This window comes from Catharus ustulatus, chromosome 6, assembly GCF_009819885.2.
Source record: "Catharus ustulatus isolate bCatUst1 chromosome 6, bCatUst1.pri.v2, whole genome shotgun sequence".
Lineage (NCBI taxonomy): Eukaryota > Metazoa > Chordata > Aves > Passeriformes > Turdidae > Catharus > Catharus ustulatus.
Window position 1 is genome coordinate 60,861,622 of NC_046226.1, and position 12,377 is coordinate 60,873,998.

The 12,377-nt window shown below is 37.3% G+C and overlaps 1 protein-coding gene across 1 annotated transcript in view; it reads left to right on the plus strand.

Moving 5' to 3' along the window:
- Positions 1–12,377, plus strand: part of CCDC73 (coiled-coil domain containing 73) — a 92,799-nt gene that overhangs the window by 25,164 nt on the left and 55,258 nt on the right. The window contains exon 3 of the mRNA XM_033062377.1: positions 12,267–12,313. Within this exon, the coding sequence (XP_032918268.1) occupies positions 12,290–12,313 (24 nt within the window). The 5' untranslated portion in view covers positions 12,267–12,289. The remainder of the gene's footprint in view (positions 1–12,266; positions 12,314–12,377) is intronic.

A 12,377-nucleotide genomic window follows, 5' to 3' on the forward strand; every position in this document is an offset into this window, starting at 1 on the left:
TTTGTAGTGGTGAGTAGAAGACAACTTTAACTGAGAGAGGTGCTTTTAACTAAGGAGATGGAATGGTTATTAGGGTTGATTAAATTGATCACATTTTAACTCTTTCACGTAATTTTTCCCTGCATATTGTGCTGTTCTTTTTATATTGATTACAGTTTCTGGAAAATGACATTCCACACCCCTATAAAGAGTAAAGTGAATATTACTGATTTTGTAGAAGTAATCAAATGAAAGTTCTGGGGATTTTAGTGCAAATGACAGAATTCCACGTGTGTGAGGCAAAGCCAACACTGCTCTTTTGAGGATGCCGTCATTCTTTGCTGTGTTGTAAAAACTGGTTCTAAAAACACTTGTAGACTAGACAGAAATTTTTCTTAAAAATGTTATTAAGATCAGTGATGACAAGCTGTCTAAATAGTCTCTCTGCCTAAGAAAATATGCAGAAAATTTAGTTCAGCAGTCTCCCTATGCAGAGTGTTCCAGCAAGGAGTAGTGGTACAAATTCTGTCTCTTTTTGCTTTATGGATCCCTCTTTGTTTCCCGCAAAATATTTTTAGTGACTGCATCTCAGGTGTATATACAATTCTTGGTATTTCTATCAAAGGCAAAATATTTCACAGTGGATGTCAAACTCTAATGCTTAGTGAGAGTCCCTTCTTGGGAACATAATCTGGATTACTCTGGGCAGGTGAGCAAGCAATTAACTGAGTTGTGCTTTAGGAGAACCTCACATTGTCACATTCACACAAAGCTTTAGGTGTGTATTGGAGAAGGTTACTGAGCCCTGATGGCTCAAGATGGTTTGAGGATGCTTTCTATAAAATTATTTATTTCCTTTTTTTCTCTTTTTTTCTTTTTTTTTTTCCTTTTTTTTTTTTTTTTTTTTTTGTAAATCTGGAGATTGCAGAGTCGAATATGAAAAGTCTTCTGGAGTTTCCTTGCTTCTGGGTCTTGGGGAGCAATTTTTTTATTATTTAAAAAGATGTCTTGGAAGAAAGGGATTTAATGTGGTGGGTTTTGCTGTGGCTGTGACAGAAGGAATTTGTGTGACATGGCAGGGCCTTCAACAGCCTCCTCCATAAATGCAGGAGGCAATTAAAGCAGCAATAAACAACTGCAGTTTATTGGGAGAGGCTCCAATCTTTCATATTGCAAGGGCTTCCACAAGAGAAGGGGTCATTTTAGTTGTGGTGTGGATCACGCATTTTCCTTTTTAAGGAGCAAGCTTTTTGTGATGCTTTCTTTGATTATTTCACCATTGACTCATTTCCTTAGGTATTTATAACCTTGTCTGCTACTTAATTTTTATCCATACTCCCTTTTGTTCTGCTTCTTCCTGCTCCCCTAAAGAGGAGCTAGAGTTGAAACATTTTTTGTCTCTATGCATGAATATTAAATTGTTTCTCTGGACAAAGATGCATTTTATTTTATCTTTGTAAATTATGATTAAAGTATTAATGAAGATGCTCTGTGGACTCACTCAAATTCTTTTCTTTAGCTAGAGATCAAGCAGTAAATTACATAAACACATTAATAACTTGTGCTGCCTCTTCTTCCCAGGTACATTTTGCAAGTTTATGATTGGCAGCTGTGAAAGAGAAGAGTTATTCCAGTGGAATGGATTCAACAAGAGGCTTGAATCATGGTGTGTGAATGTTTTTGAGACAGTCTTGCTTCTGTCCAACATAAATCTTGCATATTTAACCCCTATACTCTTTGTGTCCATAATTAAGATGTTGTTTGTTTTACTAAACAAACAAGAGCTTCCTATTAACTTCCAGTTAAGGACATCAGCTGAATTTCCCCCCATTGTTTAATTATTTACTGTATCCCACTTTTCCTTTTCATACCACAAATTTGGGTTTACAGTAACTGTAGTTCAATTTCAGAGATGAAGCTCTTCTGATTTATTTCTTATGTTTTTCTCTAAGAAAAGAGTAATACAGTAAATCATGTGAAAGATGGCAGGAGTTGGAAAGCTGACCATTTGAGTTTAAAAACAAAACATGAAATTTAAATGTGTTGATAGAGTTTTGGGCATGTTTATTTATATTCCCCATGGAATAGGACAGACTTTTAATTGTCATTGAACAAAGGATGAGAAGTTCTGTTCTCTGATAAATGTATTTAAGGAACACAAGTAAAATTTTAGGATTCTGTTATGAATTTGTTAGGAATTTTCTTATTCTTTTGAGTACTTGAAGGGTGTGATGGTTTAAAGGCCTGGCAAATTTGCTTTCCTTAGTAAGCCCTTGGATTCTGCTGTGGTGGAATCACCACTGCCATCAGTAGTTTGGCTTTTTTCCCCAATGCTGAACTGTCCAAGTTCTCTAGAAAAATGCTTGTGGTTTACTTTTTTGTATAAGAAAGATGTTACAAAAATGCTTATACCAATTATACAAGGGAAGGCTAAATACCAATACTGCTGGCATAAGGTCACTTTGAGGTGGTTCACTTTGCACTAAAGAGTACTGTAGAATCCAAAGAAAAGAAAATCCTGATGCCATGGTGTAAGTACACCACAGGAAATACATTTACAATGCAAACATACAAAACTGCAGCCATAGGAGGTAAAGTGAGCAACTTTTGGATGCTCTGTAAATTCCTCCAAGAACCAATGCATACAAGAAGGAACCTCAAGGCAACAACTTCAAGCTAGGTGGGTGATGCTTTTAAAAACTGTGGTTTCTTGTAAAAGCAATAAAACCAATTTTTTTCATGCATAGATCTGTATGTTGGAAAGCAAAGACACTGAAGTGCACAACAAAACCTGCAAGAACATAGGAACAAAAGCACAGTAATTTCATGATTATAAGCCGCACAATTTAGACTAAAATTTTGGTCCGAACCCGAAGTGCGGCTTATAATCAGATGCGGCTTATATATGGGCAAAGAATGAAAAGTTGCTGTTTTAGTTTGGAGGACAGGTGTCTGCTGAGAAAGGCAGGAGCTTCTCTTTGAAATGGAGAATGTAAACCCCCTCCCTCCAAATTATTATAATTTTGAAATCAAGGGGCTTTCAGGCAAAGATATGGGAATTAGGAATAACAGTTCTTTTCTAGGGAAATTAAAATAGAAATACAGTACTACAAAGAAACAAACTCCAAACCCTGACACAGTCAGAGTACAACCTGACACCCTGTCAGGCAGGGTGTTGGCAGCAGTCCCATTCCATGGTGGCTGCATCCTCCTGCAGTGACAGATGTGATTCAGTTGGAGCAGTGCTTCTGTACAAGGTGCAGTTTCCCTCTAAAGGTCCAGTGGTGATGTGGAGAAATCCGGTTTTCCTCTGGAGTCCAGTGGAGAAAGGGGCTCCCTTAGTGTCCCAAAACCTCTGTTTTTATCTTGGTAAGAAATGTTGGGCTCTTTCCCCTGGCTGGAGCAACTTCCAATGGGATGCAGTAATTTTATCAGTCCCACAGTGGGACTCAATGGCCATGAGCAGAAAATGACTGGCTGGAGGAAGGATGGGTTGTGAAAAGATAAAGAACAATGCCCTGCCTGGTTTCAGTGGATGGCCCATTAGCAGAATATGTCCCGTGGAGATAAGGATCACTGCCCCCACCCTCAACAGATGGTGATAGAACAGATACCTTTTATCACACTCTGTATTGTAACGTGTGGCTTATAATCAGGTGCGGTTTATAATCATGAAATTACTGTAATACAGAGTAGGAAGCAAGAACAATTAAACAATATGCTATTTATTGCTACTAAAATTACTCTTTATTATAAAAACTCTTTTAAGTATAATCATCTTTTTTACATTTGGTGATCTGGTTTTGCAAGGTTTTTTTATAACATCACAAAGTGAAACAAAAAAAAAAGACGCACCTGCTACCAAACTGCTACGAAAACGTCTGTTTAGGATTAATTTAGAGAATTCTTTCAACCAAAAAGTATGTGTATATATTTATCACTTTAATAAAGATATATTCAATTAATTTTGAAAACCAGTGTAGAAAATTAATTTCCCTCCCACAGTCTTAATGAAGAAATAAAGAAACTAATTTCCTATTGCTGTTAGAGGGGTAATCCACTCCTTCACATATTAAGAAATTAATGTAATGCATCCAGTCAGCCAAAGAGCCTCTGATTTTTCCCCTCCCCCTAATCTCTTACACCAGCTTATTTTGTGCAACACAATTATGAAAAACAAAATTGGAAGGGACTTAAGTACTTTTAAGTCTTTCAGAGTTCATTATGTTCTAATTTTAGATCTGTTGCTATTTCCAGTAATACCACCCGTTGATTTTGCTAGTTTTGGTTTTCTTTTAAGAGAAAAAGAAAAAAAAAATTCTTTATAATAACAATATGTATTTTTTTAATCCCACACCCATTTTTAAGAAATGCCAGAAAAATATTAAGCAAGTATTGTGACAGGCTTTATATTCCTTTGTAGAATTTGTGGGGTTTTATGTGATCAAAAAGTCACCCTTTATATTGGAACTAAATACAGAAGAAATGCATTTTCTTATGTTCATTTAATTTTTAAAAAAACTGATATTGTAATTCTAGGAATATGTGTGAGCAGAGTTTTATAACTAAAAAGCAAGTCGTTATTTTAAGGTATTGCACATGGGTAGTTGAGAGATAGATGTTTGGAATTATGTTCTTAAAACAGGCTTTTTGACCCATTTATTTATTAAATGACACTTCCTGCACAAGTGAGTGGAGTTTATGCTCTTACTGTAAGAAAACCATGATGTGATGTAAATGTTCCTTTAAGGAGGGAGTTCTTATTTAAAAAAAAATGTTTTGAAACTTGTCACTTGTAGCAGACATTTTTGGGGGGGTTAATCTTTTTTTTGATGCTGAGTGTTGTTCAGTGAAGCAGCTCATTGTGTACACAGCTTGTGAATAGCTTCATTGATAGCAAAAAGCTACAGGGTAAGTATACACTTAATTGATTTCTTGATCAGGAATGCTTCTTCAACAGGCAGAACAATGGAGCTTTATTACCCATCACTGCTTGGTTGGGTGATGTGAATGTGGAATAATTCAGAAAATGGGGAGATGTCCAGAGCAAGAAGCATTGAAAATACACCTGCTCTAAGGAGGTCTTTTTGGGAAAAACTGAGACCACAGAAACCGAAATTTTATTTGTAAATCACAGATAGGAGTCCATAAACATGTTTTTGGTGTGTGGGGATGATGGAAAGAAATAAAATTCCCTCTTCTGCATTCCTTTCCCCACCCCTTGGTTTCAGCAAAAATAACAAAAACAGTGTAGGAAGACCCATGGACCCATTTAATGTGGGAGGAAAAGATAAGTATTTATTCTCTTCAAGAAGAGAATATTTTATTTTATTTCTCTTTCATATTGTGCAACACAATGTCTCAGTAGTTATATTACCTATAAGAGCCATTGATCCCAAGAGGAGAGGAGTAGTCTGTCCTTTAGGGCTGTATTCCTGGTTTTTCTCTGTTATCCTTTTGTTATTTTTAAGCAGCTGTGCTAATTATTTTCAAAAATGAATCCCAGTAATTATTTCTTTTAATATTTGTTCTAGATCTCATTCATAGTATTTCAATTTGAAAGTGTTTCAATATTTTGTTCTATAAATATATTTCTCATAAACTCATTTTACTTAGTCAGAAACCATGACAAAAAGACTGATGCTGAATTTAGAAGCAACAGTCTAAATTCAGTAGTTAATAATTTGGAAGAACATAGCAAAAATTTCTGGGGACAACTGTTCTATTGTGGTTCTGAGAGCCTGACACAAAAAAAGGTGAAAGTCTGAAGAACAGCTTACTTCCTGTAGTCCATCTCTAATTGAATTTTCCTTCCAGATACCTGGTCTGATCATATTAAAGAGATACAGAAAAATTATTATGCATGGAGTAATAAAATAGAGTTTTGTGATTGCAAGCCAAATAGGAGGACTGTTCCCATTTTCTCACTTGGACATTTTCACCATCTCTAAATTGCTTGTATAACACATTAAGGCAAGCTCAGCATTAAATATGGTTTTTTTAGTTATATGGTGAACTCCTAAAAGAACATAACTTCAAGAATGTGGAAATATTAATTTGAAGTCCAGCTGGTTATTAAACTAAAAAAATACCAATTGTATTATCTGTAAGAATTCGTGCTTCCATTCTCTAATTTTAAAATAACATAAAGTGAAAATACAAAGTTAATCTTTCCTTTGGTGGACTATGTTTAAATTACCCCAGAGATATGTGTGTACACAAGGAACTTTACAACAAAAAAGCAAATTCAACCAATCCAAAATAAGCTGATATAATTGCAAATATTACTTCCTAAAAATAGGATTTGATGGACTCCAAAATTGCTAAATAAATGTCACATTACTGTTGTATGAAATATCTCAACAATGACACTGTTGGTTTCAAGTATAAATTAATTGAATTTGGGTTAAATTTAGCAATAACATTTTGCTGAGAAAGAAATGTATTGAAATATAGTGTTTGGTTGGCATATTTCACTATCAAACATATATTTTGGATAAAAAATGGGCACATGATCTAAAGCAGGTATTTACAATAAAGACAGATGCAGATTTGAGATGACATCTGAAGATTTTAAAATTGTTTTTGCCTCAAAAAACAGATTTTTTTCTTTTTAATTATACACTTGCCTGGTTAAAACTTGGAATTCCTGGTGAAAACCATCAGAGGGATGATGAAGGTTTGCTAGGTTAATCTACTTAGATTGCCAAGAGTATTTTGAAGATTGGAGTGCTGTGCAGAGTTACAAACATCAGGATTTCCAGCAGCTGCTGGAGCCAATATGTGCAGACCTGTTTCCATGTGTCTGTGCACTTCAGCCCTGTGCTCCTGCCATTTCTCAGCTCCCAGCTGTGGCCTTGGCAGGAATAAATCTTGTGTTACTGGTGGCAGTCCAAATTCTGGGAGATCCAGATCACTTATTTAAAGGTTTCTGCAGAGGAATGCTTTCTGACTTGTGCTTTGGAAAATGTTACCATTCCAGGTATCGTTTCAAATTAATATTTCAGGTTTTGCCAAGTGAGTCATAGGATTTCAGGGGGAAAAATGGCAACTCATTCCACAGTGACTATTTTCCATAAAGTGTGATTTATGTGTAACATGAAATATGCATAATTATTTGCTGTGGGTTTTACTGCAAGACACTGACAACATAAAACTTAAGAAAATCACGCTTTCATGCTGTTGTTGATCACAATAATCCAGCGAAATACAAACCATCTTAAATAAAACCCAACTTTTTGGTATATTTTATACTTGAATTTCAGTATAGAGAGGAAAATAAGTAAAAAGATTTCCTATATTGCCTTCAAATTTGTGTTTTGTTTTCTTTAAAATAGCATATATATTTCTGCAAGTCAGATCTATTCCCTATTGTCCAGGAAATTAAATAATTGCTGGAAACTTATTTATTTATCATGTTCTTTATCTCACTTATTTTTGCCTCTTTCAAGTTTGATCAAGCAAAATTAATGGATCCTAACAAGCAGTTATTAGATAACTTCAGCTTGCATTCCGTGCCAAATGTAAATCCTTGATAAATAAGTTCCTGCATAATTTTTGATTATAGCACTCATTTTCACATTATACTTCTTCTCTTATGCCTTGCCTGACTCATATGGTTTTGTATCCCCTTTTTCCTCCTATGTCTAGGCCTTCTTCCATGCAGCTGTTCAGTGTTGATTTATTAATGATATGTTGATAATTGCAATAATGAATGTTAGGTTTGGCAGAGAACAATTCAGTTGGTAAAGTCATAAGCTGACACTGTGGTAAAAACTAACAGCATACAATTTTGAAATTGTTCTGAATGAAGCTTTAAAATGTTGTGGTGTTTCATTATACAGTGGTGCTTTTAAAAATTGCTGGATATAATACTTTCAGTTTTAATTCAAAGCTTTAAAATGTTGTGGTGTTTCATTATACAATGGTGCTTTTAAAAATTGCTGGATATAATACTTTGAATTTTAATTCTCTTAGCATTTTCTGGAAATGTTGCTAAGCAGAGTTTGACAAACCATTGTGAGGATATTCCTTTGATATTCTGTGTTGATGACGCTGCCCAGCCAAGAAAACAAAACTTTAATGACAAATTATTTGGACTGAGTAAGAGTGCAGCTTTGAGTATCCTCATCATCATTCTGCTTATTTTAATAATGTTCTTTCAGGTAACCCATTAAAAATATATCTTTTACAACTTGAGGGCTTTGGAAATGTTGATTTTATGAATAATTTTCTTTACCACGTGTGCTGCAGCAAAGTTGGGCTGTGTACAGCCCAAAACTCAAATCACCTTCTCCTTCGTGCTGTGTGCATTTTAACAGCCATAAAATTGAACAATATTGTCATGGCTTAAAGTCAAATAGACAAATCTAATTTATTATATCAAGAAGCCTGAACCCCAAACAAAACAAACCCGAACAACAAAGCAAGAAACGTCTGGGAAAAAGTAATACAAATTCTGGGCAAACTACTCGTGCGCTCACAGCTGTGTGGTGGGATGTGTGAGATGAATAAAAAGTGTTTTTTACTCACGGTTGTCCTGAAAAATTTGTAAGTAGTCTTCTGGCTTCTGTAGACTTTAAAACGAGTTTCCATGGTGTCAGCAGAGGGCAGAGTGAAGGATTTGGGGTATGTTAGCTGTGTTTCTGTATTTTGTGAGCGTGCCCAACACGGAGCCCTCACGGTGCCCTGCGCTCCCTCGGGCACCACCGGGCCCGGGCAGGGCGCGGGGGCTCGGAAATACAATAGGGCTCTTTGCAGGGAGATTTGTGCCTAGTCAGGCAGGGTGAGGCCTCCTGCCCTGGCTGCCCTGGGACAACGGGGAATTGGTGTTCCTTCCACAGAGCTGCGCTGCCCCTCCGTGCCCGGCTGGCCCTGAGGGGAGCGGGGCCCTGAGGGGAGCGGGGCCCTGAGGGGAGCGGGGCCCTGAGGGGAGCGGGGCCCTGAGGGGAGCGGGGCCCTGAGGGGAGCGGGGCCCTGAGGGGAGCGGGGCCCTGAGGGGAGCGGCCGCTGCTGCTGCACGGAGCTCGGTGCTGGTGCTGCCGGAGAACAGCCTCCCCCTGGAGCTGGGGAAAACAAGGTGTGTGTAGTTTTGTATGTGGGGAAAGCAAGGTGTGTGTGTGGTTTTATATGTGGTTTTTGAAAAAAGCAGTTTTCCAGCTGGACCTGGGCGGCCGCAGCGCTCGTATTATCTTGGGCCTGCCCCGAAGCGAGCGGTGTCTTTCCCTTTTTTTTTTTTTTTTTTTTTTTTTTTTAATATGTAGGGTTTAGTGTCGTGCTTTTCTCGTGGATTGTTTATACAATGTCCCATCCAAAGTCTGGAAATGCAAATTGAATTTAGCCAGGCTGCTTTCCTCTGGGCATATTATGAATTTCATCCTGGTCTGTGAGGAATACATGAACACCAGGGATATCTGTGTCAGTGCTGTGGTAATATGTTTTATCTTAAAAAAAACCCCAAACTAAATGTGTGGACAACAGTAGAGGGCTTTGAGCTGCAAAATTGGGAAGTTCTAATTTGTCATTCACTTAAGAATTAGGACAAATATGTAAGACATCCACACTTACTGAGGATTTCTAGTAAGATCTCGTTCATATCGTTCGTGTTCATGGTGAAGGCTAACATAAAAAATCATAGTGTTCAGGATATTGGTGTCATCTTAAAAGTGTTGCTGTTTTTCCTTTCTTCTGCCTTTTGCATTCAAGTTTTTATCAGCCTGTAATGTAATAATGGTCTTCTAATGCATTTTTACAGAAAGCTTTCTGTCCTGCAGAAATCTTGTACCTGTTGGTCGTGTATCAGGCTGGGTACCCAAAGGAGGAGAATCCTACCTGCTCTCTGCAGTCTCTGCTGTTCTGGGATTTTGGGGATACTGTGTCATGGAGAGGAGACATAAAACATTGTGTTCTGGTGCAAGGCTGCTCCTTGCCTTCTCCTGCCATTCTTGGCCTCCTGTGGGAGCTGTTCCAAAGCTGGTGCTGCAGAGACATCCTTACTCTAACTCACAGTGACATGCAGACACCAAAAATTAGGATATTTTTTCCTGTGATGAGTGTCGATTTTTTTGTCACTAATATTGACATTATCTGTGATGCTCAGGCAGCAAAGAAACAATTTTTATACATTATGTCCCACTGAGATAATAATATCATTCCTTCTGAAGCTTTGGATACCAAATATTTAGCAGAAATTTTAGTATAAGTTCTGTTGAGGAATGGTTTGTGGAGGAAAGAGTAATACTTGTCAGACACATTTAAAAGAAAAGAGAGGATAAAAAAAGGAAACCAGCCTTCAGGAAAACCAGTTCTTTCTGGATATAAAGTAGATATTCCCAAAGTCAGGTAGTGCCTGAACTTGCTAACTCAGCATAAACCTGTTAATTGCTCATATGTCATCACTTTGGACTGATCTCCTACTTGATGGTGCTAATTATTTCCTTGTTTACACTTGGTAGAGGTACTTCACAACCAGAACTACAAACAAGCAACAGCTTGGAGTTCTCCCTGAACACATCCACTCTTTTTGCAGTTCTGAGAGCTGCAGTTGCGCCTGCTTTGTGCTGCTCGACAGGGAGTTTAAGTGGAGCTCTCAGTGCTCCTGCTAACTTAGTCTTGCACTGATCTTTTTTCGAAGACCGTTCTATTTTCATTACGTGTACCTGCAGTGCATGCAGGACAGCACAGTTCAGCTGGATGTCGACTAGGTGGCAGCATAGTGTTTGGAACGGGCACAAACTGCTTGTGTGCTCGCTAAAACACCTCTGCTTTCATTCTCTGCCTGTAAAATTGGGGTGAACTTGGCTTCTGTTAATCCCTTCAACACTTAATGTCTCTGCACTAATAGCTAAGAGGATGCTGACTAAATACTGAAAATTATTAGGATGGAAAGGCTAGAGAGGAGAATTTAATCCTACATCTACACATGCTGTAAGCAGCAAACAGTTTTACAGTCTTAATCAGTTGCTGTTTATGGTTTCCTCTTTTAATTTGACCTGAAATGAGTTAAGATACCTTCTGCTGGTTTATTTGCAATATTTTACTTGTGGTTGAAAAAATCTTCAGTTATTATTTATGGCCTTACTATAGTAATGACAAATACAGTGTAATATGTAATTATTTTTGATTACAGAAAATAAAGATGCTGATAATGTATATCTGTTAGCCCTACTAACCAAGTTACATGATATGAAAGCTTAATCACCCGTTTTTGGAACATGCTGGCTAGCTTGTGAAAGATTATATGTTTTCATCAAACAAATTCAGATTACTGAAGGCAACCTATTGTAGTGGGGGCAAAAATGCAGATCCCAAGCAATGCAGTACTTGGGCAAGCAGCTCCTGTGTTTTAAATTTATTCCAGAATTCAACAAGCAGCTACTACAGACTTTGGAGCAACCAACAAAATTCTTAAAACTTCACCCTTCAATTACTTTCTCTATAGCTCTGTATTTGATGGGAGTCATCTTTACTGCATTATGATCTCAGAAGCTGATTTGAAGCAGTTCAATAATTGCTTGGAACCCCTGTTACCACATCAACATGAAGTATTGCAGGTTGAATAAAAAAAGGCCTCTCAGAGGGACTTTCCCATATGCTTTCTGGGTCATCAGTTTGCTCTTCTCAGGAATGTGTTGTTCAGCTTTGCTTTTTTTTTTTTTTTTTAATTCACATGTTGAAACAGAGCTGGAAATATGGAGGGAAAAAAGTAAAAAAAAAAAAGTAAAAAGTAAAAAATGCATTTAAAACCTTGTAGGAAATTGGGAAAGGCGAAGCAGCTAACTTCTATTAAAATCTGAAACCTTGCAAAGCATTATGTCATCCAGCAGGTTGTTTCAGATTACTGCTAATGATGGATTTACCAGCAAAGACTCCAAAGCAGGTTTTTAAGGACAATTGTTTTGCTTTCTTATGGGGCCAGTGTTGGTCTCCCACCCCAGAGGACACAATGCCTTCCTAGGATTTAAAAAGGTAACTTTAAACAAGTGTACAGCTTCCACGCTTAAAATCTTTACTTATCTAACAGTCAAACAAATTGATTTTAGGGCAAAAGCTGCTAGTACCAGAGATAAGGACATTTGATGTGACTAGAGCTGCTTTATCTTTGGAAAACAAGAAACACCAGCATGTTCCCAAATCTTTTCCTTGGGTAAGCTGTGCTCAATTGTAGGAAATCTCTTATATGGAGTGCATCTGTTATTTTGTAAGTCTTCAGCTGCTGAAGTGGCAAAGAACATAATATTTGCTTTCTTTACTAAAAGGCTTTGTGTTTTATACTATGTCTGTTTCAGAATTTCTGACATGAGCCCTCTGGATGATTCTGTCCTGCGTTGTTAAGGTAAGCTAATAAAAATATAAACTCAAAATCTAGGGAAGAACATGGAAAAGGTAGATAGACCTAC